The sequence below is a fragment of the Garra rufa genome, chromosome 12 (assembly GCF_049309525.1).
Source record: "Garra rufa chromosome 12, GarRuf1.0, whole genome shotgun sequence".
Taxonomy (NCBI): domain Eukaryota; kingdom Metazoa; phylum Chordata; class Actinopteri; order Cypriniformes; family Cyprinidae; genus Garra; species Garra rufa.
Genome location: NC_133372.1, coordinates 13,153,361 through 13,181,050, shown reverse-complemented (window position 1 = coordinate 13,181,050; position 27,690 = coordinate 13,153,361). Strand labels below are relative to the sequence as shown.

General features: G+C 36.4%; 3 protein-coding genes across 6 annotated transcripts in view; 2 read left to right on the top strand and 1 right to left on the bottom strand.

Moving 5' to 3' along the window:
• Nucleotides 1–1,882: 1,882 nt before the first annotated feature.
• Nucleotides 1,883–10,340, top strand: etv5b (ETS variant transcription factor 5b). 4 transcript variants are annotated; one of them, XM_073851484.1, is made up of 12 exons: nt 1,883–1,996; nt 3,249–3,382; nt 3,500–3,584; nt 3,698–3,745; nt 3,983–4,033; nt 5,753–5,876; nt 5,971–6,258; nt 6,585–6,874; nt 8,304–8,366; nt 8,499–8,737; nt 8,822–8,923; nt 9,079–10,340. In XM_073851484.1, exons 2-12 carry the CDS (start codon nt 3,335–3,337, stop codon nt 9,313–9,315), a joined length of 1,575 nt encoding a protein of 524 aa, XP_073707585.1. In that variant the 5' UTR covers nt 1,883–1,996; nt 3,249–3,334; the 3' UTR covers nt 9,316–10,340. The 4 variants fall into 4 exon arrangements, with proteins under 4 accessions (XP_073707585.1, XP_073707583.1, XP_073707584.1 ...); XM_073851482.1 differs by having other exon boundaries at nt 8,822–8,929; XM_073851483.1 differs by having other exon boundaries at nt 3,497–3,584.
• A 4,071-nt stretch (nt 10,341–14,411) lies between these two features.
• Nucleotides 14,412–21,832, top strand: gca (grancalcin). Its single transcript, XM_073852168.1, has 8 exons — nt 14,412–14,837; nt 19,051–19,248; nt 19,335–19,404; nt 20,412–20,455; nt 20,594–20,741; nt 21,003–21,116; nt 21,229–21,287; nt 21,493–21,832. The coding sequence occupies exons 1-8, from the start codon at nt 14,814–14,816 to the stop codon at nt 21,517–21,519; spliced, it is 684 nt and encodes a 227-aa protein (XP_073708269.1). The 5' UTR covers nt 14,412–14,813; the 3' UTR covers nt 21,520–21,832.
• Nucleotides 21,833–27,422: 5,590 nt separating this feature from the next.
• The window catches only part of ptprnb (protein tyrosine phosphatase receptor type Nb), a 20,781-nt gene continuing 20,513 nt past the window's right edge, over nt 27,423–27,690 (bottom strand). The window contains exon 18 of the mRNA XM_073851849.1: nt 27,423–27,494. Within this exon, the coding sequence (XP_073707950.1) occupies nt 27,423–27,494 (72 nt within the window). The remainder of the gene's footprint in view (nt 27,495–27,690) is intronic.

The window sequence follows — 27,690 nt, the reverse complement described above, 5'->3', positions numbered from 1 at the left end:
AATTAATTTAAGTGAAAGCTACAAGATGTAAAATGGAAAGAAATATATAATTTATAAGTAAAACATATGCATAAGTGAAATGTTTACAATGATATCAATAGCATGATTTGTCTTCTTTGGCAAAACTGTCATTCTGTTCATGTGTTACCATTACAGCCTAATGAAGTTACATAGACACATCACTAAATGAGTATGTGCTTGCTTTCATTCCCTCCTTATGTTTAAAGCCTAGGCTCTATTTCTTTTTGAGAAGGCCTGCATTTGTGCATGTGTATGTGTGTGAGAGACAGACAGAGAGCGAGCAAGAGGTCTGAAAGATGACTCACCTGTTTACAGTGGGTTGTAGAATTCATGTTGCCATCAAAGCAGCAGGAGTGAACACGATTTTTCATTCACGCACAAATATTTTGTCTAATAAACCATATTGGTGATCATGTTAAACTAATTACCTACTCTAACATACATAACATACAACTACAAGAAAAAGTAACTGAACCCTTTGCATTTACCTACAGATAGCTTTTAATGAAGCCAGCGTAACTATACTCTTTCCATCCTACACTGTAAATGTTTTATTATTCAAACTGAACAGAGGCAAGAAAACCTGATTATTTGTTTGAGCAGACTGTTGTTGTGTGTTTTTGGGAATCAGGGTTTACAGATGGCACCTGGCAAGAGCTTTTTCCATTTCATGCACTTAAAAATTTATGAACATCTAGTAACAAATTAAAATGGTTATGAAAACTTTTTTTTTTCAAACAGAAATCTCTCATAAACCTCTCTATGATGCATCGGACAGCCCTGAAAATGGTTATTCTATTGTAGCCTTTCACAAATTAAGTAATACTTTGTGATCAGACATGATTATTTGTGCTGTGTATCAAAATGAAATGAATTGAAATATAAGCAGAGTAATAGTGTAGAGTAGACATATTAGCTTTGAAGCTTTTCGGAATTGTAACCTATAAGCAGGGGAAACCAGAGATCAGGCATCACTGTCTGATGTGCAGATGTTTCTTTGAGGGACTGGCATGAATAATAGATCAGACAACAAAGTGTTCTCCAACAGTGGAGTTTCCCAGCAGGCAGCAACGCTGATTTTATAATCTGCCTTCCGACTAGAGATATAGTTATGGTGCCATGATCATTTAAGGTGGTATATTAATTTGTCTGTTTTTAAACCTTGTGTGCTGTGAATATAGGTCTAAGTGATCTGCGAATTGGCCTCAGAGGGTGTTGTGAGGAACTTTTTCATCGGCCAGAATGAGATTATCACAGAGGATTCCAGCCATTGTCAACAGTGACACGTCCACTCTTCTGTCACCCAAGATAGCGGTCAGTGGTTTCCAAACGGCCAGTCAATATTCACAGCTAGACTCTGCTGTGTACATTCTCTCTCTGCTTTTTCATATTGATATTTATTTATTTTATTATAGTTTTTTTTTTTTTTTTTACTTTGTTTAAGAAAGTATGGACACTTAGTACATTTTGATTTGGAATCTGAGGTTTGTACTTTATGTATAGCCCAAACTCGCAACTTTTATTACTCAAAAAAATGAGATTCGGAAAATACTTCCTTTAAAGAATTAAAGTCTAGAGTTTAGAGTCCCGGTTGGCCATTCAGTCTCGTCTCGCTTCTGGCCCTTTAAAAGTCTCTTTGCGGTGGAGAAACATCTGGTTGTTGAATGAAACCCAGCCATTCATAAAAACAGGAGAGAGACCTGCTCTGATTGGCTGACTACAGCCTCATGATCGCATAGGTAATATAGAGACAGCCATTGGTCAATCGTTTGAATGACGTGAGGAACTAACCAATAGGCGTGAGCTAGAGCGGTAAACCGATGCTCTCGGAAAAGCAGGCGATCCCATTGAGAAAATTTCAGTCGCGTCAAGCTGAGGGAGAGTGCGATACCCATTACAGACGCAACCAGACTGTTTTCTTTGGGATTTATCAAATCTCTCTTTTTATACAAGTACAGGATTTACTAAACGCTGGGTGAGTATGTTCTGCACGCTGCTTTAGTTTTGTTATGTTTAGTTATACACCCTTGCAAGTTTCATATTTTGCTTTAATTTTTGTAAAGTTGTGTTTACTTCAAACGCCGCGTTTAGTTTTGCTGGCTCGCACGCCATTTTCTTTGTGCGCATATTTGGCAACCATTTCCCCGCTGTTTGTTTTCTCAGTACTTTACAAAGCTTATTTTAAACTCGGCCGTAGTCGCAGTTTGAGCTCTGCAAAATCCATATGCGGTTTGATGAAGTGCTTCTCGCGCGTTTGGTATTTTTATGAATGGAACGACTGAGGTTTTTTCGGGGTCGCGCGCACGGAGGATCAAATTTCACTTCATTGAGAAAAACAAGCGGCCGAGAGAGAGAAGGGAGGGTGAGCGCGCACGGCGATAATGGGCGCTGGGGGGGGAGGAGGGATTGAACTTCTTGAACTCGTTCCTATACCTGTTAACTCGCTGTTGTAATGCTATAATCTCGATTTACTTATTTAACAGCTATAGTTTCCGCTGGCAGCCTTTATTATCGCCAATAAAATCTTTAAAAGCACAAACTCTTCATTTTCAGCCTGAAATGTGCAGACGCACGTTCCTTCTGTTTTATAAAGGTCTGATAAGCTTCAGGAAGCAATAATGTTAAGCGATGGATGTTTAATTAGTTCTTGGTCCAGAGAGGTTAGGCGCTGTTGGCTGTGAGGTGTTTTCTTGGCCTCGCGGCTGTAATACGATTTTATGGCCTGAACACTTGCGTCAGGGAAAATAAACACACGTGTGTGATGAAGCGTGATGAATAGCTTAGGCTTCGTTATTTTATTCCTGCCTTTCCACTGTTTAAATCTGAACCTCGTTTGTTTTAAGAGCAGGAGCTGCTTAAAATATTTTCTTTTTCTAAATTATTGCTTTCATTTAAACACTTATTATGGAGTCTTGGGTAGTCTCATGGGCAACAGATGGCACTGTATGGTTATGTAAGGACCCCCATCTGTACCGTGAGCCTTAAATGGTTTGTGTGTGAGAGAGAGGGTGAGCGAGTGGAAGTGTCCTGCACTAATGCAGCACACTTCATCTGAGTTGAGAGTGAGTGTTACACAAACAAACAGGCTTGATGAAGTTTTCACAGATCAAAGGGACAGTTGGTCCTGGACTGTCAGGACCCGGGACGTTCACTGACAGCTGCATCAGATCCTGACAGAGTGCGTGTCTTTCTCTAAGTGCCACTTTTCTCGGCTCTTCTTCCGACAGGCGACGATATCACCCCCCTTCATCCCGGCTTATTCCCGTTTTCCCTCCTGCTGCAGCCCCTTAGGCCGCAGTGAGAAGCAAGCGACATGGACAGGTTTTACGACCAGCAGGTCCCTTTCATGGTGCCCCCCAGTGTAAGTCTTTGCTTTAACTTGTCATCCCTCATTTTCCTCACTTTTGTGACTGTGATTCACCTAATACAGAATGGTCGCTTGTTCAAACTTTCATTATTATTTTTTCTTTTACAGAAGTCTCACGTGCAGGAACAGTCTTGCAGACCATTCACTGACCGAAAAAGGAAGTTTGTTGACACTGAGTTGGCACAGGATACAGAAGGTAAACAAATGAACATGCAATCAATCCAGCCAGATCTCTCTAAAGCACATCAATTAACCCAAGCCCAAACAAATCAGCCTGTTTATTCACAAATCAATCTTTGTGTCCCACAGAGCTCTTTCAAGATCTCAGCCAGCTACAAGAAATTTGGATAGCAGAAGGTACGGCAACAGTCCTAAGCTCTAGAATAGTCGTGGTTATGGAATAAATTTCATAACTACTGTTAAAACACAACTTGGTTGTTAATGCATCATTGTTAATGATCTCTGGGAACCCCATTCAAATGGGACAAGGTGTTACGTGTATATAAATGTACTAATTATTTATATTCACTTTAAATGTTTGATTTAATTTTTTATAAATAATTAAATCATTTTGTTTTTCTTCTCAATGTGCAGCCCAGGTACCTGATGACGAACAGTTTGTTCCAGACTTCCAGTCGGATAACCGTGAGTGCTCTTGAATATTCATGCAGAATAGCCTATAGTACTTGACTTTATGAATTATAGAAACTGTTTTTGAATTAGCGCAGCAATCCTGGCACCTTTCTCCTTGAAACCAAGAAAATCAATTCAGTTAATCTCAAACCACTAATTCCAAAAGTTTCTGTGCCAAACTCGGTTCCTAAGCATGGTTTTGAGATGTTTCTATGGAGCGCGTGTGTGCGTGAGCACATGTGAGGCCCAGTCTGCCGCTGCGGTGCCGTAACTCATGGCAGCCTCCAGCTTGGTGACATTTTAATGGGGCTGGATCCTCGGCGCACACACACTCTGGTTATTATGTGCTGCTGAACAGTGCTCTGGCTGTTTCCCTTGTTAGTTTTTCTTCCCATTTGGCTCTGAATAAGTCTGATTGTGTGCGTTTTCTATGGTGTCAATGGTGTTTATTGTAGAAGGTGAATGCACATGGATGTGTTTGCATAGAAATTGTGTGAGAGAGAGAGTATGTGTGTTTTTGTCTGGCACAATTCCCTTTCTCTGGCGTCGTGCCTGAAGCTCTCACAGGCCCCTCTTTCACCACAGCTGGGCAGTGGGGCCCTTTTTCCATAGGGATCACGTGATAGTCTGCGAGTTCTAACTTGCAGCCTCCTTTTCTAGAGGGAAAGGTCGTTTTTCTCCTCCTCCTTTAAAACAGAGTAGTTCTAATAGTCCAGTACAGCAGATGATGCTAGGTTTTACTATTGGTCAAAAGTTTAAGAATTTACGATTTTTAAAATGCTTTTGAAAAACTCCCTGAAGCTTCTTTTTTTTATTAAAAATTTGGTAAAACAGTTATATGAAATTATTACAATTTATAAGAACTGTTTTCAAATGAATATTTTAAAATATAATTTATTAAATTTTTTGACATTTTTGTCATTACTGCAGAGTGTCACATGATCCTTCAGAAATCCTTCTAATATGCTGATTTGGTGCTCAAGAAACTATATTATCAATGCTAAAAACGGTTTCCACAAAAATATTAAGCAGCAGAAACTGTGCTACACTGCCATTCAAAAGGGGTAAATAATATTAAAAAAGAAAGAAATTATTACTTATATTCAGCAAGGATGCATTAAATTAATCAAATGTGACCAGTAAATAATTTATAATATTACAAAATATTTCTATTTTAAATAAATGCTATAAATCGTGGTTTCCTCAAATATTTTTATTTTAACATTATAATAAGCATTATTAATGATTGAGCATGAATGAAAATAAGCATGTGACTGGTTGCTGAAAATTATTTGACAGGAAACTAACTCGGTGACAGAAGTCACATTTTTAAAAGTATCAATTAATGAAAGAAATTAATACTTGTATTAAGCAAGGACACATTAAATTAATCAAATGTGACCGCATGTAATTTATAATATTACAAAATATTTCTATTTTAAATAAATGCGTTTTTTATGATTGTGCATGAATAAAAAATGATGATAAATCACTAAGAACGTGACTGGTCGCTGAAAATTAATTGACAGAAATACAATTTTAAAATATATTAAAGTAGTTCTTAAATTGTAAATTTCAAAATATTAGTTTTACTGTATTTTTCATCAAATAAATGCATCTAGTGAGCATAAGAAATCTATCAATAAAAATCTTAATTTTTTTTTTTAAATGTGTTTTTGTTAGGTGTTTGTGAGACTTTGAAACTTAACAGATCTTTTTTTCTCTCTCTAGTGATGTTCCATGGACCCCCTCAAACTAAAGTAAAGCGGGAAATGAGTCCAAGCAGAGAGTTTTCCCCATGTGGACAAGAGCAGAGACTGTCTCCATATGGAGAAAAGTGCCTATATAACTACAGGTATATATTTTCTTCTCCTTTCCCTATCTTCTCCATGTTTTTCTCACTCCTTCTCACTGAATCATACTTATTTCTATTTTGTCATTCGATTTAGTGCCTTCGACAGGAAGCCATTTGCTTTTAACAAGCCACTCACTCCTCCTTCTACACCGGCATCGCCCTTTGGCTCCTCCACCAGCACAGCAACACACCCTGTGCAAAAAAGAGTAATGCCACCAGCCCAAACTCAGACACAAGGACCACCACTACTACCTGGTCCCAACCACAGCTCCACATCTCCACATCAGAGGGCACAGACTCCACTCCACAGTCAGAGCCCACCTTTTGCTGTCCCCTGCCCACCTGTCAATCACCCAGATGCCTCCTACAGCACAGACCACAGGTATATGACAGGCACTTCGTAGTCATGTTTTTGGGTCACTGTGTTCTTTTCTAACCTCATTTCTATCTTTACTTCCTACTTGAGCTGCTCGTGCCTGTTGAAAGTGCTGTAATCAGCTCAGGTTTTCATTGGTGTTATCTTGTTAAAGATGCCACACTGACGTGGAAAGCAGGTCTATATTTATCCTTTTCAAGTCTCCAGGTTTAACTAATGGAAAAAAAGAGCTTTAACGACAGACTTATCCCTTTACGTGAAACTCATGATCTAAGTTGCCCTTGGTGTGGTGATTAATGCCCTCTCACGCAATTTCTCATCTTTTTCGTTAGGTTTCATCGGCAGCTTTCCGAGCCTTGTCTGCCATTCCCGCAGTCCGATGGCCGCTGCCAGACACCGTACCCCCCACAGGCCCGTGGCCATTTCCCCCGACATAGCCGCCCCCCTTATCAGCGCCAGATGTCAGAGCCGTTGGTGCCAATGCCTCCCCAGGGATTCAAAAAGGAAATGGTGGATCCCTGTTACAATGAGCAGAGTGTGCAAAACATGGGGCCTCCTCGTGCACCGCTGTTCCACCAAATGTCAATCAAACAGGAGCCCAGAGACTTCGGCTATGACTCAGGTAGGTTTAAATCTCTCATAATTCATAATTGTGAAATGAATGGTGTAGCGACATGTTGGTCAACATGGTGAATTCATGCAGCCAAATTCCTATTGAAATTACTCAATTTGGGCAACAGAAAATGTGACGCACCATTAGTGTGAGACAGTGGAAATCCAATAAATGTAAAATTTTAAACTTAATATTTAAAAAAATGTATTTTTGTCATTATGTGATTATATATTTCAGACTGACATGTGCAACCAAATCATTTGCACTTAAGTGAAATTCCAGCACAAATTCTTATTGAAACGACCCTTATTGGCTTTGAAAAGTCACCAAACAGTATGTGACCGCATCAGTAGTGTGAGATGGAAAATTCTATAAATGTAAAATTTCCAACTTTACTATATTTAAAAAAAATATTTTGACTCCCAAAATGTATTAGTAGAGTTTTTTTTATTATTATTTTATTTATTTTAAAATTAAATGTATTATTTTATTCTGACTTGTGCAACCAAATCATTTGCACTCAAGTGAAATTGTAGCACAAAATTTCAAACTTAAAAATATTTTTGACTCCCAAACTTTATTATATTGTAGAGTTTTTTTATTTATTATTTTTAAAATTATTTGTTTAAATATTTTAATCTGACTTTAACGACCAAATTATATGCACTCAAATTTAATTCTAGCACAATTACCTATTGAAATTACTCTTATTAGACAACTGTAAATGTGATGCACCATTAGACAGTGGAAATTCGATAAACATAAACTGTATTACATTTATTATTTATTTTTTAAATATTTTTATTTCAGGTGAAATTCCAGCACAAATTCCTATTGAAATGACTTTTATTGTCTGTGAAAAATTCACCAGACAACAGTATGTGTGACCACACCATTAGTGTGAGGCAAAGCCGATAAAATGTAAAATTTAATTTAGTTTATTATATTTAAAAAAATATTTTTGACTCTCAAAACAAACATATTGAGTTATTTTATTTACTTTTTTAAATGTATTATTTTAATCTGTCTTGTGAAATCAAATAATTTACACTCAAGTAAAATTTCTTTTCAAATGACTTTTATTGGCTGCAAAAATTTGCCAAAGAACAATTTCAAAGTTTAATATAATTTTTACAAATATTTTTGACTCCCAAAATGTATTGTAGAGTTGTTTTTTAAATTTAATGTATTATTTTAATTAATGTATTTTAACCAGACAATAATATATAATACTACACCATCAGTGTGAGACAGCAAATCCAATAACATCAACTTTCCCTTTACCAACTTTATTATATTGTAGAGGTTTTTTATTACTTTTTAATGTGAGTTTTCTAAAAAAAGAAATTCTGATGAACCTAAACTCCCAAACTTTATATTATATTATGTATTTATTACTTAAATTATTGTTTTAATCTTTTTCTCAATTTTCTTGCAGAAGTACAGAATTGCCAGTCAACTTTTGGCAAGTCAGCAAACTTCTATGGCGGCAACAGCGAAGGTAAGACTCTTGTCAGTTTAGTTTCACCTACCAATACTTCCTTAAAGTGCAGATGATTTATTAAGAAACAGCTTTTGATTAGTCTTATCCGTATTAAATCCACATTTTTATCCCCCTGGCTGCCGATTACAGGTTTTGGGTATGATGGAGAATCCCACCTGTATTATGACGACGCGTGTGTGGTGCCAGACCGCCTGGAGGGAAAGCTAAAGCAGGAGGGTGGAGTTTTCCGGGAGGGTCCTCCGTATCAACGAAGGGGGTCTCTTCAACTCTGGCAGTTCCTGGTCACTCTATTGGACGACCCATCCAACAGCCACTTCATTGCTTGGACTGGCCGTGGGCTGGAATTTAAACTCATCGAACCAGAGGAGGTCAGTGTTTTATGAAAGCAAATTGCTCTATAGATCATTTTTATTTTAGCCAACAAGCATAATTAACGTACCCATTTTCAAAAGGTTGCTCGCCGTTGGGGCATCCAGAAGAACAGGCCTGCGATGAATTACGACAAATTGAGCCGTTCCCTCCGCTACTACTATGAAAAGGGCATCATGCAGAAGGTAAAGGCACGTTCCCGTTCCAATGTCCTTTTTTTCTTCTTTCAATCCCTTAATCGTTAGATTGTAGCTCCCTCATTATCTATAAGCAGTCCCCATCAAAACATATTAGCTTTTCTCAAATGTTTTTCTAAAACATGTCTCTTTCTCACATGCAGGTTGCTGGAGAGCGGTACGTGTATAAGTTTGTGTGTGATCCCGATGCGCTCTTCTCCATGGCGTTCCCTGATAACCAGAGGCCCAGTCTGAAAGCAGACCCCGATGGGATGCAGGTTCCCGAGGACGACACCGTTCCCCTCTCACACTTTGATGAGACAAACAGTGTCCCGTATTCAGGAGATGCCAGGGACCAGTGCTTAGTGGGGCCGTCCTTTTCTGAAAATTACGCTTTCTGAACTGCTCACCATTGTTGAGCTGACCAGAAGAACTCTAAAATGCATCCTCGCACTCCAAAAGCAGCTCATGTCAAATTGTAATCGCTCCGATGAGGAATCTGTAGCGCCTGCTGACAAGTCTCTAGACTTTCTTGCCACACTTTTATTGTTTTTTTAAATTTACAAACAAAACTTAAAGGGACACAACAGTATTTTTCAGTATAACCTTTGGTTTTATATATATAAATAAGTGTATATTTTAAAATATGGCTTTTGTGCACTGCTTTCTTTGTGTATTGGGCCTGGTGTCTTTTTTCAATGCTCTGCTTTAGTGAGATTTGTAACAACTTCTGACAATGCATAATGATGCACCTCAGGCTGTGTTGTCATTATCAGAGTGTACATAGCTTTGATTATAATCTGGAAAAATGCACAATTTTTCTCCAGCTGGCCAAGTAAAATGCTTTATAACTGTTCAGAAATAGTTATTTCAATGCTTTTGTAATGTGATTTTTATGGATTGGGGCGGGGTAGAATGGGAAAAAGGAGGATGGGGAATTGAAAAGTGAAATCTATGTATATTATGAGTATATTTTTGCAAAAGCTGAATTGAATTGCATTGTATAAGCTGTACAACAGACTTTTATCACTTCTAATCTGTTCTTTTTGTACAGTGGTGTGTGTGAAATTGCAAACCAGCTCTTGATACAGAGGAAAATCGAGACTGAAATGCCTGGTTCAGGATCAGTCATGCTTGCGTGACCTTTAACTGTTTACCAAAGGATTATAGCGAGGCTGTCTGATCTCTGCTCAGTAGTAAACAAGCATGGCAAGAAGCTCTTTCCACCTTCACTGTCAACCTTATTTGTCTGTACTGGGTACAACAGACCCCTAGTTCTGTTTCACTGTGGATAAAACTGTTGTATCATTGTCTTTTGAAGACAATTTCTTGCATTAAGAATTTTCAAGTACAGTTTTGGTGTACAATTACAGATCTGTATTTTCTAAACTATAAGGTACAGGATAAATAAACGTCCATAAACAGATATGGTGGTTCTGTGCTTTGTGAAACTATTCATACCCCTTCATTTTTTTCACGTTTTATGTTGCAGCCTTATGTTAAAATTCTTTAAGTAACTTTTTTCTCCACATCTACTCTCCCTACATAATGACAAAGCAAAAAACACTTTTGTAGCAACATTGCAAAATTATTAGAAATAAAACATTAAAATGATTCAGTTGCATTAGTATTCATACCCTTTTCTAATATACAAATTTAGCTCAGGAGCATTCATATCACTTGTAGATGTTACTACACTTTGAGTAGAGTTAACCTGTGGCAAATTCAATTGAACAGGTATGATTTAGAAAGGCACACAGCTTAAAAGGTCTAACAGCTGAAAATGCATATCAGAGAAAAACCAAGCCCTGAGGTTAAAATAACTGCCTTTACAGCTCATAAACAAGATTGTGTCAAGCCATACATCTGGGTAAGAGTTCAGAAAAATCAGAAGCATGTAGTGGAGGAAGTTTGAAACAACCAGGACTCATCCTAGTGCTCGCCTCCTGGCCAAACTGAGCAACTGATGGAAAATACCATCAGCTTCTTGGTTAGACTGGTGACCAAGAAGCTGATGGTCACTCTAGTTGAGCTCCATGACAATTTATGCAGATGGGAGAAACTTACAGAAGGACAAACATCACTGCAACACTCCACAAATCTGGTCTTTATGTGTGAGTGTGGTCAAACTCAATCCTCTCCTCCTTAAAAAGACACATGAAAACACTTGGAATTTGCAACAAAGCACCTAAAGAACTCACAGACTGTGAGAAACAAGATTCTCTGGTCTTATGAACCTCAATTCCAAGTATTATGTTTAAAGGAAACTAGGCACTGCTCATCACCTCCAGAGTACCATCACAGAAGTAAAGTGTGCTTGTAGCAGCCTTTTGCTGTGGGGCTGTTTTTCAGCATCAGGGACTAAGGGACTCAACAGAGTAGAAGGAAAATTCAACACAGCAAAATATAGAGATAGCCTTCACGAAAACCTAGCCCAAAGCATTCAGAACCTCAGACTGGGCAGAAGGTTCACCTTCCAACAGATAATTACCCTAAACACACAACAAGAGTGGTTTACAGACAACTCTGTGAATGTCCTTGAGTGCCCCAGCCACAGCCTGGGCTTGAACCCAATTAAACATTTCTGGAGAAACCTGAAAATGTCTGCCAGCTCCCATCCAAGAGGCGAAGAATGGCAGATAATTGCCAAATGTTGATGTGCAAAGCTTGTCGCATCATACCCAAAAAGACTTGAGACTGTGAAGGTGCTTCAACTAAGTACAGCGTTAAGGGTATGAATACTTCTGCAATGTTCTTATTTCAGCGTTTTATTTTTAATAAATTTGCAAAGTTGTCACAAATATGTATGTTGCTTTGTTATTATGGTGCATGGAGTGTAGATTGATTGGGGGGGGGGGGGGGGCTGTTATTTAAAGCAGTTTAACATAAGGCAGCAACATAACAAATGTGAAAAACATTAAGGGGAGACACTGCAGGCAAAAACGCTGTATTTTCGTGCACCTATCAAGTTTGAGATTTTGGGCTTTTTGGTTTTTTAAAGTGTTTTTTTCAGACTAGTGGAAAGAAAACATTTAAAAAACCCACTGTTAAGTGTTTCTTTTTATAGCACTTAATCTATTTGTGTCAATTATAATGCATATTTTTAAAGGCCGTTTTCTCAAAATTAGTTTTTTCTCCTGCACTGAGCCATAAATCTCCACTTCAGTTACACTTACACACACCAAACTTTACATTTTTATTCCTTTCTATATCCTGAAGGTTTTTACAGAGGAAATTGTTCATATATGATTTGCTTGATTTTATACATTTTATTTCCCAAAAATGTTTTAAAAATAGTGTTTCCTGTCTGTTCTAAGTTTTTTTCTGAATTATGGAGTGACAAAATAAGATACCCAACATTACCCACCCTCTGTAAAAACTTTTGACTCTAACATGTCAAAAAAATTAAACAAGAATTTTAAAACTAACTTCATCCAGTGTTTAGATTTTTGTACTAGAAATGTATGCAAATTAGCGCATATTTCATTTAATAATGCCTCATTTGAATATATTTAAACCTAACATTTTAGAAAACTTGTAATACAAAAAAAAACTATTTTTTTTCTCCCCCTATTCACCTGCAGGGTCTTGCCTTAAGGGGTATGAATACTTTTGAAAGGCACTGTAACTTGGGTATCTTGGGTGGCCTGAGAGTGAGTAAATTTCTAACAATTTTAGATTTTGGGGTTAATCATTCCTTTACAACATTAGTTCACTCCTGAATTAAAAGTTCCTGATAATTTGCTCAAACCCATGTCATCCAAGATGCCCATGTCTTTCTTTCTTTAGTTGAAATGAAATTGTTTTGAGGAAAACATTCCAGGATTTTTCTCCATATAGTGGACTTTAATGGAGATCAGCAGGTTGAAGGTGCAAATTTAAGTTTCAATGCAGCTTCAAAGGGCTCTACATGATCCCAGCCAAGAAATAAGAGTCTCATCTAGTGAAACGATCAGTCATTATTATATATTATAGTCAAAATTATATACTTTTTGACCACTAATGCTCTTCCAGCAATAGCTCTGTGATGTGCGTCTGTGACTTCATGCATCACGTAATCATGTTGGAAAGCTCACGTACAGTTAGTTCTTCGTCCGTGTACTTCGGTTCAAAAAGGTAAAACTCCATCTCATTTTCGCCTCCAACTTCAGAATGATCCAACATCATTGTTTTATCTTTCTTGTAAAGGCCGTTTGACTTTCTTTGCATGCTTTGTAAAGACTGGGTTGGTAATTCCGCCTACTTCATGCGTCACCTTTTCAACGTGACTACGTAATGCGTAAAATCAAACTAGTGCAAGACGAGCATTTGTGTTTAAAAAGTTGGTTTTTATAAAAAAATACTGATAGTTTCACTAGATAAGACCTTTATTCCTTGGCTGGGATCATGTAGAGCCCTTTGAAGCTGCATTAAAACTGCAGTTTAGACTTTCAACTCCATTATACTCCACTATACTGAGAAAAACCCTGGAATGTTTTCCTCAAAAACCTTAATCTCTTTTCGACTGAAGACAGAAAGACATGTAGTCTGTTTACATTTTGACTACTCAGTCCATGTGAAACACTGAGGAATCTCATTTATGTGCGTCTTTCCTAGAGCCTCTCAGTTTGACCGCTAAAACGGTAACCCAGCAAAGCCTGCGTAACAAGGCGATGCAAAGTAACAGGGTATTGCATAACCAAGTGACGCTCATTCTCTTTCTTCTGTGCTCTCTTCTTTAGGCAGGGTTAGTCTTAATCCTGCTGCTGACCTGGTTTCATGGAGCCAGGGAAGTGAAGAGTTATTAAGTTGTCATATAGTCTGATCATCATAAAGGAACTCGAATAAAGGTCAAATTTTTGGGTGCAAGACAATAAAGTTACATATACCTAAAATGTATTATTCTGCTTTAAGGGCTGAGTATCATATTTACTGTTATACAACAGTTCCAGTTCTCTAATTTGATTGGCCAACTGGCATTCCAAGAGTGGTTATATGCACTGTATATAGCAGCACTGGGGTATTTCACTGTTTGTATCACGCAGTTTGTCTGCGTTCATGCCATTCCAGACCACAGTTGTGAACGGTGCTGAGGGGCAGACAAACCAGGACTGAAAATTACAAAAACAAGACACATTTGGTCAGTACTTTTTTAAAGAAAAAAGTACATTTTAATAATCTGAAAAAGCTTTTTTTCTCAATATAAAGACGCTTTTGTGCAATGAAAAATTTCCATGGCAGTTCTTTAAGAAACCATAGATGCCAATAAACAACCTAGAGCAAGTTATGACGGCAAAAACTTCTTAAAAACATCCTGAATGGAAGGAAGTGTCCGGCACTCCTCAAAACTTACCTCAATAGATTCTTGTTGCTGCCTGGGTTGAGTTAACGAGCTGCTGACTACTTTTAATGTAATAGCGCCAGCCGGTGGTCTTCAATGTAAATGACAGGTTGATGTTATATAAGCACGTACGTCACCGAATACAGAAATTTAACGTCAAGAGGGGAATAGGTCTATTACGCTAATCACCAGTAACTGCGTCTGTGATCATTTGGGATTTTTGAGCTAATGTTTTCATGCTGAGCCAACGCGTTTAATTATAAGTAAAAAGTGCAAGCGATAATATTATTGGCCACGAAGGTTATCAGTCAAATGGCCGGAAGACTTCCGTGTATCTGTACGCTAGCTTTTGATTTGGGGCTGATCCAAAAACATATGTAGTCATTTTTATGCCGTGTGCTTATACTAAAATTCTAAATCAAAGCCTGTCAACCTATCGCTGTCAGTCACACGTCTTATTCTAATGACGTCATCCAATCACTTCCCGTTACAGTCGAGTACGGAAGTGATCTGGTCTGCACGAAAACTTTCCCGTAAGATTCATTTTTAAGTCGCTTCTCTTTCTTGCGATCATAAGGCATGGCGTATCCAGGATATAACAATGTAAGTATCACTTCTATTTTTGTGTTTGTAAAATGTAAAAGAAGTTGATAATTAGCTGAAGAGAGATGAGAAATGGTGGGAAAATGCATCTAACGTTAGTATGCGTTGTTACGCCCCAAATAGTTGTATAAATTATATATATATTTTTTTCTTTTGATATGAATTAACGTTAACTAGACATAAACTGTAAAACGCAGCAAGTCATTGTTGAGCACAGTGTAAGAAATTATTTTTTTAACTAACGTTACAGGGCAACAATTGAATGGGGTTCAAGGGCATTTTTACCATTATAAGGTCTTCAAAAAAACAAAACAAAAAAACCCGTATAGTATACAAGTCATTTTTCTAGTGAAGCAAATAAATAGTCATAAAAAAATTGACTTATTGTGGAAGGTATAGAAATTCTATATAAAAGCATTAACTGTATTTCCCCTCAGGGAAAATATCTGGAAAATATGACAAATAACGTTATGTTTTCCCGCTCGAGCATAAACCTCACAAAACCGTGTTTGGTTAATGTTAATGTTTAAGAGAAGTCTTAATATAGTAAAGTAATCAAGCAAAAATAAATGATCTGTCTGAACATTGTCTACACTGTCGAAAAGGGGGAAATTAGCAAAAATTATACCAATTTGAATTTGTATTATAGAATTGTTGTTTATATTAACAAGCTTGTCACTGTGGCAGTACCCTTAAAGAGACAACTTTGTACCTTATCTACCACTTAAAAGGGAAACATTAGTGTAGTATTACCTTTTTACCTTAGTGTAGTATTATGTACCCTCAAATTAATAGTTTTTAGGTGTAAAAAAAGGTATAAAGATATCCTTTTGAGAGTACTGGCCTAATAACAGGCTGCTGTAGCTCTTAAAGTTCTATTTTTTTAATTTCTGAGAATGCAGTCAAATACAGGGAGTGGAATAATTAAAGAATATATACACAGTAATTCAGTTATATAGTATAGTATAGTATAGTATAGTATACAAGTCATATTTCTAGTGAAACAAATAAATAGTCATAAAACAAATTTACTATTTGTGGAAGATATAGAAATTCTATATAAAAGTAATAAAACTGTATTTCCCCCCAGAGAAAATATCTGGAAAATATGTCATATAACGTTATGTTTTCCCGGTCGAGCATAAACCTTACAAAACCATGTTTGGTTAATGTTTAAGAGAAGTCTTAATGTCTTAATATAGTAAATTAATCAAGCTAAATAAAATATCTGTCTGAATTGTGGTAAGTATCTACACTGTCGAAAAGAGGGAAATGTGCAAAAATGATACAAATATCAATTTGTATTATAGAATTAGTATTTATATTAACAAGCTTGTCACTGGGGCAGTACCCTTAAAGAGACAACTTTGTACCTTATCTACCACTTAAAAGGGACATATTAGTGTAGTATTACCTTTTTACCTTAGTGTAGTAATATGTACCCTCAAATTAATAGTCTTTAGGTGCAAAGGTATAAAGATATCCCTTTGAGGGTACTGCCCTAATAACAGGATGCTGTAGCCCTAAAAGTACTATTTTTTTAGTCAAATACAGGTAGCGGAATAATTTAAAAATATATACACAGTAATTCAGTACTACAATTGTATACTACTTTATAGTCTAATAGGCATTTTAAATAATTGTTTGGTCCTTATGCTTGCATGTTGTTTTTTAATGTCATAGTAGCTATTTTAAGATAATCTCTGTTTTCTATTAAGTAATTTCCGCTGGCGTTTTAAATATAGTGACTTTCATTGGCATTTTCTGCTTCAAGTTGTGGTTCTGACTCTGCTTGATCTTATATTATAGTATCTGATTTAGTATGAACAGGTTAAAGTTGATAAGAAGAAGCAAAGATGGTCTTTAACACAGAAACCACACTATAAACATGTAGACTCGAGTTTATTTTGGCCAAATAGTGATTGCCCTCTCTGTACTCTTGGTAAAACCCAGTGGAATGTGAGTCAGACTATGTGTGTTATCAGTACAATTAGATAGTGTTGTGGAACAAATTCAAGTGGGATTACCTATGAAGTCATTGTATTTAGCATGTGGAATATATTACTCAGTATTCAGTGTTCTTTGAACGGACACTAAAGGTTAATATGGATTGCACTTTTTATTCTAGTAAATAGGACTCATGGGCGGACCACTTGAATTTGAATGACAGTCATTGTTGTGAAATGCAGGGCTGTGGCTTTCCAGAAACTGAGTTTGACAACCTTGAGTTAAATTGTTAATTCCCCCCAAAATAAAAATTCTGTCATTAATTAATCATGTCGTTCCAAACCTGAAAGACCTTTGTTTATCTTCGGAACAAAAATTAAGAGATTTTTGATCAAATCTAAGAGATTTCTGACCCTGAATAGAAAGCAACACAACAAATACATTTAAGACCCAGAAAGGTAGTAAGGACAATGTTAAAATAGTCCATGTGACATCAGTGGTTCAACCATAATGTTATGAAGCAACAAGAAGACTTTTTGTGTGAAATGAAAACGACTTTTGACTTTTACGAAATTCAAACCATAAATGTCCTTTTGTTTAGTAAGACACTTGCCCAAAGTGATCAAGTCGATCATCTCTTCATCTTTACTACTAGTTATAGCACAAAATAACCATTATTAAAAATCAGGAAGTATTAATTGAAAGAACCAGTACAATTTACTGAAATGTATCTTCTCATGTTATCACTCAGTCAGTGTTTCAATGTTTTCAAATATTGAGTTAGGAGCATTTTGCTAAATAGATGCACTATATTAGATATTAAAGATAACATGTTCATTATTTAATGTATGTTTAAATAAATATATCATGAAAAGAAGTTTTTGTTTCAGTTTCAGTTTAAATGTTCATATTTAAAGGGTTAGTATACCCAAAAATGAAAATTAGCCCATTATTTATTCACCCTCAAGCCATCCTAGGCGTATATGACTTCCTTCTTTCAGGGAAATCCAATCGGAATTATATTAAAAAATGTCCTGGCTCTTTCTAGCTTATTCATGGCAATATGTGAGTGCTTCTCTTCAACAGGTTAAAACAAGTCAAATAAAGTGCATTCATCTATAATAAAAAGTGCCTAACACCGCTCCGGGAGGGGGGGAATAAAGGCCTCCTGTAGCGAATCGATGCATTTTTGTGAGAAAAATATCCATATTTAAAATGTAATAATCACTTTAATTTAGCTTGTGCTCACTGTTGTATATGGACGCCATTCCGGACGGATGACGTTGGACATCGGCATTGCGCATGCACCTGTGAGTCTCGTGAAAACCAACGTTTGTTTACAGAAGCAAAGGAAGCAAAGTTTCTTTACTTTAGCAAAGGAAAACCAGTCTCCTCTTGGCTTATATTGAAATCCTCCAACATTTTTCTTTACAAATCTTTATTTTGTACTTCTAATTCATGACTGTTGTTTTGTTTTGATCTCTCCGCTTGCGCGTCTGCGTTCATCACTTCTGAGCGGTGCATACGCAACGCCAATGTACTCCGCCATCCGTCCAGAGCTGCTTAGGTGTACAACAGTGAACACAAGCTAGTTTAAAGTGATAATTAGGTTTTATATATGGATTTTTTTTGTACAAAAACTCATTGATTCGCTACAGGAGGCCTTTATTCACCCCCTGGAGCAGTGGGGTTTTGACCTGTTGAGGAAAAACACCCACTTATTGCCATGACAAAGCTTGAAAGAGCCAGGACATTTTTTAATATTACTCCGATTGGATTAATGTGGAAGGAATCGTATACCTAGGATGGTTTGAGGGTGAGTAAATAATGGGCTAATTAACTAACCCTTTAAATATCAAATTAGGGTAGAAAAATAATTGTATCATTAATTAAAGGTTAATATAAATTGCCTTGTGTGCATAATAAATGTTTCTATACATTTTTAGTACATTACTCAGCGTTGCAAAAACACATAGAAAGCTTTGAAGCTCCCCTGAGTGCAAACACAAATATGCTGATCGGATCATTCGCACATGGTGCTCCTAAATATTTTGTTCATAGTCGCACGCAGTAATTTTCAGTCGCAAATGCGAATGAAATGGTCACACTGTAGAGCCCTGTTAGGACAACTTCGATGAACCATTTTGATCCACTTCATATGTTGACTACTGTATATTTACCTTATTACCTTAATTTTGGTTTCAGTGTTTCTGGAAATCATTTATTTCAGAGTAACGATACTTAAGTGTTGCTCTTTTTCTTGCAGTTCGGTGGTCCACCAATGCAAGGAATTCCTGCTCAAGGTATGGGCATGCCAGGAGTTCCTGCACATGGTATGGCAATGCCAGGGGTTCCTGCTGCAGGTGGTTACCCAGGGCAGCCATATGGGGGTTTCCCAGGGGGGTTTTCTGCTCCTCCTGCCCAGGACCCAATGTGGGGCTATTTCACAGCAATAGCTGGTCAGGTGAGAGCAGCCAGTGTGAATGTGGATACAATGTCTTTTCTGTCCCCTCATGATGTTCTTGTAGTAACATGATTATGTCATGTCAGGATGGTGAAGTTGATGCTGAAGAACTTCAAAGGTGCCTCACCCAGACTGGAATCAGTGGCAGCTACACTCGTAAGTACAGAGAAAGTAGAGTGTATGGATCATCTGGTAACACTTTATTTTGATAGTCCACTTGAGACATTCTATTTAAAGAGAAGTTCACTTCAAGAACAAAAAATTACAGATAATTTACTCAGCCCCTTGTCATACAAGATGTTGATGTCTTTCAGTCATAAAGAAATAGTTTTTTGAGAAAAGCATTTCAGGATTTCTCTCCATATAGTGGACTTCTATGGTGCCCACAAGGTTGAACTTCCAAAATGCAGCTTTAAAGGGCTCTAAACAATCCTAGCAGAGAAATAAGAGTTATATGTAAGGAAAATATTGTTTTGTTTTGTTTTTTCTAAAAGAATTGACAATTTATATACTTTTTAACCTCAAATGCTTGTCTTGTCTAACTCTGTGTGAATGGTGAGAAATCCTGAAATGTTGTCCTCAAAAACATAATTTCTTTACAACTCAGGAAAGAAAGACAAAAACATCTTGGATAACAAGGGGGTGAAGTAAATTTTCTGTAATTTTTTTGTTCTGGTAGTGAACTTCTCCTTTAACTATAACTAACTTTGGATCTCCTTGTCAGCAATACTCTTAAAAATAAAGGTTCCAAAAGAGTGTTTTTGCAGTGTTGCTATAGAAGAACCATTTTTGGTTCCCTAAAGAACCTTTTGGTGAAAAGTTCTTAAAAGAACCATTTTGAAGAACATTTAAAAAAAATCTAAAGAACCTTTTTTGATTACAAAGAACCTTTCCTGCATTTGAAAGGTTTCGTGGATGTTCAAGGTTCTTCATGGAACCATCAACGCCAATAAAGAACCTTTATTTTTAGGAGTGTACCAGTCATTAGAGTATTAGTACACTGTCTGCTTGATCTGCTAATGCTTAATTTTAATGGTCAGTAGACTTTGCAAAAACAGGTCAACTTATTCTACTAACCATAACCCTAATCTAATATTCTACTAATACTCTATTGAGAGTTTAGGTGAAATACAATGTGCTCATCACACTGTTTTTTCTTCCAGCCTTCAGTTTGGAAACCTGCAGGATTATGATTGCCATGCTGGATGTATCCTTCAAAGAAACATGAAACTGATCTGTCCTGCCACTGTTCTTATCTCTCCAACTTGAGTCAAAAGTTTCCTACATGCTGGTTTCAGTAACCCAGCAGAGTTGTGGTTTAGTTTCTTTAACCATATGTGTGCAGAGAGATTACACAGGAAAGATGGGTTTCAATGAATTTAAAGAACTGTTTGCCGTGCTAAACGGCTGGAAGCAGAACTTCGTAATGGTGGACAGGGATGGCAGTGGAACGGTGGAACCCCATGAGATGTCCCAGTGCTTAGCTAACATGGGTGAGTGTGACCTTTCATAGAAGTATGAATCAACTCTATTTCTATCGACTGAGATTAAAAAGTACCTAGTTCTCAGGGCAAAATATATCTCAAAGAATAAATATGTCACTCATGTGGAGCTTCAAGATAAAATCATCTGAAAGCTACAGGATGCAATGTACATTTTTCTGTAAGGAGTCTCTTAGCCAACACAGTTGCACCAAAAGGACTATGTGGTTAAGACTGTGATGTAACTGAAAATTTTGTGTCACGATTGCACAGGGTACCGAGTCAGCCCTCAGGCTCTGAACGCAATCATCAAACGCTACAGCAGGTCAGGAAAGATCTACTTTGATGACTTTGTGGCCTGTTGTGTGAGGCTAAGGGCCCTTACAGGTGAGGAATTCGAATCCATACAAAACTTTGTTACATTATAATTGTACTAATTCTAGTATACTAAGTATTCTGTTTAAATACTAATAGTGTTTTAAAAATCTTTTTTTAATAGACAATTTCAGGAGGAGAGATACAATGCAGCAAGGAGTGGTGAACTTCCAGTATGATGATGTAAGTGATGATTAAACTAATTTGTCACATTTATTGGCTATTTTTCTGCCTCAATGGCACTTATTTTTAATGATCAGAGCTGGTTTTAACTGAAACAGCTGGTTTACACGAAATAATTGTGGAAGTAAAGTAGATTACTTCATTAAAAGCTTATGGGAACCTGTTGTCAACATGTTGTAACAAAATCTCCAATTTCCTCTTGCAGTTCATCTTGTGTACTATGTCTCTCTAAAGGAAGTTACTGACAAGTACAGTATGCACTCCAGGAAGAGCACTGAAAGTCCAGAGAAACATATATAAAGCAACTATATATAAATATAGTAGGGGCATTTTGAAATGATTTGCTGATTTGCCAGTATGTGTAATGTGAACATAGAAGTAAACCATATATATGCCTAAAATAGCTTACAGTACCTGTGCCAAAGTAGATCAAGTTGTTTTTAACAGTCTTTTTTCATATTCACTCTTTATAAACTCAGTGTATTAAGTTAAAAATTAACCACACGTTACATATATTTTGCCAATAAATATGGTGTATCTTAAAATGAGTTGTGTTCTGGCTTTATTTAAAAGCAAGGAAAGTGAGGACGTGCTGTTGTGGTTCATGTAAGTAGCAAAAATCATAGCATCCAGAGCAAGGGTGTCAAACTCAAATCCTAGAGTGCTACAACCCTGCAGACTCTAGCTCCAACCCTAATTAAACACATTTTATTTGAAAACTACATGGTATGTGTGAGGTTATCTAGGTCCAGACCTCAAATGTTTTGAGTTCAAAAATAAAATTTGTTTTCTGAATAATTTTATACTAATACTAATTTGCTGTTTAAAACTCATCATATGTCCGAATGTATAATTAAGTTAAGACAGTTTACCAGAATGTTTAGTTGGCTTGAGAGAGTTGTAAGCAAAGTCTCCGCCGTTTTGCCAAATAAAGTTACACTGTAAAAAAAAAAAGCGGTAAAATTTACAGTAAAAAACTGGCAGCTGTGGTTACCAGAATTTTCCCGTAAAAAATATGGTAGCAATGTTTTACATTTTACGGTTTTCACTTAAATTCACAGGTAAATACCATAATTTCATTGATATAAAGGTAATGTACCGACTATTTGAAATACGGAAATCTGTTTTGTACCTTTGTAATACACTGATAACCACCAAAAGAAGGTGGTGATGACATCACATGATGAACCAAAGCCCATCACAAGGAGATTTTAAATAATAACTTATATTGAAGGTACACAGTGTTATTCACACAAACACTAAACACCATCATGGTAACACACATAATGCAAAAAACATTAATATAACAACATTAGATGTAACATACACCACTATTGTACAAAACTGCCTAGAAAAAAACTAAGAAAGAGTCATTTAAACAAAGCAAAAAAAAATCTAATAAAAAATGAAAAACAGGGAACTCTGGGAATGTCAATTTACGGTTATTCACTGTAAATTGTATGTTCTTTTTTAGTTCCATAAACGGTATACTCCCGTAAAAATTACATGCACAGTTTTTCACCGTGTATAGAAGAGGAACTTACCGTTAACCATTTCATAGGTTTTTACCATAGAATTTTTACAGTTTAATACCATTAAATTCACAGTCATTTTTTACAGTGATAAACCTTTTTTAGGCTTGTATTTTACACTTAATCTGACACTTTATAAAGTTAATAAAGTGTGAAGTTCCAGTTTAGGTTTAGCGATATCTTTATCTTTAAATTGTTTCATTTACAAAAGAATTCAGCTGATAACGATTTGTTTTATTTATTTTTAGTTTTTTTTTTTCCTTTGTTTTTATAGCAATATCTGGCATTGCCCGTCACTTAAAGGATTACTCCACGTCCAGGATAAAAATGTCCTGATAATTTCTTCATCCCCATGTCATCCAAGATATTCATGGTTTTCTGTCTTCAGTCTTGAATAAACTTAAGTTTTTTGAGGAAAACATTCCAGGATTTTTCTCTATATAGTGGACTTCAATGGTACTCAACGGATTGAAGGTTAAAAATGCCATTTCAAAGGAGCTTCAGATGGCTGAAATGATTGTCTATTAAAACGATCAGTCATTCTCATTAAGAAATTTATATTTATATTCTTTATAACCACAAATGCCCGTCTTATCTAGCTCTGTGATGCACTTGATTACTCCGGTTCAATACAGTTAGGTAGGTCAAAAACTCCCATCTCATGTTCTCCTCCAACTTTAAAATCATCCTTCATTGCTGTTTTACCTTTTTTTTTTTTTTGTAAAGAGTGTTTGGCCTTGTTTGCATGTTCACTTTACAAACACTGGGTCAGTGCTTCTGCAGTGATGTAGGGTGATCTTGAAGTTAGAGGAGAAAATAAAATGGGAGTTTTTCGACCTACCCTAACTGTAATGCACATCGCAGAGCTAGACAAGATGAGCATTTGAGGTAAAAAAAAAAAAAAGTATATAAGTATATATTTTTTAAACAGTGTTTTAGAATATAACCAATCGTTTTGCTAGATAAGACCCTTTTTGCTCAGCTGGGATCATTTAGAGCCTTGAAGCTGCATTTAAATGGCATTTTAGAAGTTCAGATTCAAGGGTACCATAGAAGTCCATTAAATGGAGAACATTCCTGAAATGTTTTCCTCAAGAAAGTATTTCTTTACAACTGAAGAAAGAAAGACATTTACATCTTGGATGACAAGGGGGTGAGTCAATCATCTGCAGATTTTTGTTCTGGAAGTTAACTTCTCTTTTAATGCTTGTTTTTCCTTCTGGAGCATCAGTGTGCATTTGAACCTTCTGTAATCGTTGCATATGAGTCCCTCAGTTGTCCTCAGTGTGAAAAGATGGATCTCAAAATCATAGTCATTGTTGGAAACGGTTTAAATACACAAAAATGCTGAAAAACCAAATAATTTGTGGAATCTAAAGGATTTTTTTTTCTGAAGAACAACAGACAGTTCAACAGTTCATGACACATGAACAACTATCACTACAACAAAAAAAAAAAAACAGCTGTGGATCAATCAAGTGACAACAGTATTAAGAATCAAGAATCACAAAGTTTGCTGCTCAACTGCTTTTAGATCTTTGTTTCAGTTGTTTCTGTGATGTACTGAAATATAATTACAAGCACTTCATACGTTTCAAAGGCTTTTATGGACAATTACATGACATTTATGCAAAGAGTCAGTATTTGCAGTGTTGGTCCTTCTTTTTCAGGACCTCTGCAATTCGACTGGGCATGCTCTCAATCAACTTCTGGGTCAAATCCTGACTGATAGCAACCCATTATTTCATAATCACTTCTTGTTGAGTTTGTCAGAATTCGTGGGTTTTTGTTTGTCCACCCGCCTCTTGAGGATTGACCACAACTTCTCAATGGGATTAAGATCTCAGGAGTTTCCAGGCCATGGACCCAAAATATCAACGTTTTGGTCCCCGAGCCACTTAGTTATCACTTTTGCCTTATGGCATGGTGGTCCATTGTGCTGGAAAATGCATTGTTCTTCACCAAACTGTTGTTGGATTGTTGGAAGAAGTTGCTGTTGGAGGGTGTTTTGGTACCATTCTTTATTCATGGCTGTGTTTTTGGGCAAAATTGTGAGTGAGCCCACTCCCTTGGATGAGAAGCAACCCCACACATGAATGGTCTCAGGATGCTTTACTGTTGGCATGACACAGGACTGATGGTAGCGCTCACCTTTTCTTCTCCGGACAAGCCTTTTTCCAGATGCCCCAAACAATCGGAAAGAGGCTTCATCGAAGAATATGACTTTGCCCCAGTCCTCAGCAGTCCATTCGCCATACTTTTTGCAGAAGATCAATCTGTCCGTGATGTTTTTTTTGGAGAGAAGTGGCTTCTTTGCTGCCCTTCTTGACACCAGGCCATCTTCCAAAAGTCTTGGCCTCACTGTGCGTGCAGATGCGCTCACACCTGCCTGCTGCCATTCCTGAGCAAGCTCTGCACTGGTGGCACTCCGATCCCGAAGCTGAATCCTCTTTAGAAGATGATCATGGGATTAAGTTAATTTTCATGGCAAAGACAGACTATGCAATTCATCTGATCACTCTTCATAACATTCTGGAGTATGTGCAAATTGCTATTATAAAAACTTAAGCAGCAACTTTTCCAATTTCCAATATTTAGGTAATTCTCAAAACCTTTGGCCACAACTGTATGTAAACTTTTGAATGGGGTCATTTTTTATAAATTCTAACTATAACTATATTTTATAAATTCATAACTATTATTTTCTCTTGTGGACTATATATAAACATATTTTGGTAAAAGAAAAAACATTTAGCAAATTCTGCAAGGTGTATGTAAACTTTTGACCTCAATTGTAATTGAATGTGATTTAAAATAATTCTTGTACAAACATGCACCAATTCATTTTCTCTTTCCAATTTAAGAAAAATCATAAGAATGAATAGTATAGTTAACATACAAAACATGTTTCAATATATCAGATATAAAAAAAAAATCAAAACACAGAATAAATAAAAAAGACACATGTACACAGTGATGCTGCTGCATCACTTCACAAACAAGTTTTATTAGTCATCACAAGATACAAAATATGTTTTTTTTAATAATTCTATTTTATATTTATATTTTATCTTTTTTTTTTTTTTTACTGATTTGCAAGAGGAATAGAACATTTAAGCTGACCACAATAACCAGAAAGAGAAAAGTAGAGAAAGATTTTGACCAAAGAGGAAAGGAAATGGCTTCACCATAATTCCCCAAAATCTGATCTGAAATTTAACATATCTTCCACTTAAAATTCTCAATAAATGAATTGTGATGGATTTGTCAGAAATGTGGAGTCACTGGGATGAACAGAGACGACATATGAGTAGACTCAAACGCAATCTGTGCACTTTTCCCACATTCTGTTCTGCATGTGCGGGCAGCTGTCATAATTCTGTGTAATAGATTAAAACTGCAAAATGGAAATGAATGAACATGTAAGGGGCAGAGGGAAGTGTACAATTCTAAGGGTACACATTCCATGCAAGTCTACACATGACCATGGTTTAAACAAGACTACACCAACACTTATCCTTATGACGCTTTCTGTTTTCCCTCCCCCTACAACCACCACCCAAGTAAACAAGGGGATTGTGAAGCAAACCCACACATAACACTGATGAAGTGTACGTAACGGGACAAAGTCATCACCACGGTGAAACTGAGGGCAGCGTAAGAGAAAGTAAACAGAAAAAAGCAATTTCCTTTAGATCATTACATTTTTGTTAGCAAGAGTAAAGGTAAGGAAGAAATCAGATCCTGAAGAGCTTAAATATAGGTCCAAGTAGTATATTTTTGTGTGTGTGAGCAATAATTTAAAGGAAATGTGATATTACATGCTGTAGGAAGGCAATATCAGGCAGAACCGGTTGGAATATATGGTTTTGAGTGGCAAAAATGAGTAGGGCTGGCACTGAGTAATTTTAAAGTCAAGTACTGTAACGATGAAAACAAATAATTTATGCCTACTTGAAAATTTTAAATAAAATTACAAATTGATGCTTACAATGGTTTCACATGATAAATCAAACTGTTATTCTTTAAAAAAATAAAAAAATAAATAATAATAATAATAAAACTCACCCAGATTACTCACTGGGTTAAAAATAATAACATCTAATTTTATTGTTTTATCACTGGTATTTATCTATTTTATTGTTTAACTTAATATTGGAAATACAAGTGCTATAAGGCATTTGAATTGTCTAACAGAAGAATCTGCTTTGAAAAAAGGCTGCACAAATAGTTTTTCACAACTCTTCCACAACCATAAAAGTGAATCTTTATCTAGGGGAAAGCATGACTCCAACAAGAACCATAAAGATTAAAATATTGCACAATTGAATCTCTCACCCCTCCATACCACAGTGCAACCCAACACACTTACTGTAGCTGTCACACGACATGAAGTGAAGGATTTAGTAAGAACAATGTCAGCAAAAGAAAAAAACTCTAGTTGCAATTAGTTTGTTGATTATTATTTGATTAGTTATCTGTAGAACGAGTACTCGACTAGTAGGCCAAATAAGGCATGTATGCACACATGCATGTAGTTGCAATGTAATTTGTGAGTGTGTGTGTATGTGTTTGTGTGCCTGCTCGGTCATGGGCGTTTGCTTCACTGCGGTAGAGCTTTGAGAATAGCATTAACTTCTTCAGCCACAGCGGTCAGTGCGAATTCAAACTGATCCTGAGGAGAGAAAAAAGCATAGATCAGCATTTCACAATCCACTGCTCAAACTGTCTTTTAATATCGCTATCAGCACCAATGAAAAAGATATACAGCTGAAGGGAATAGTGTTTTATGGGTACAATATTATACCCATAAAACACCATAGTATCAGCAGCCTGCTGATAATATGGTGTTTTATGAGTGTGATAGTGCT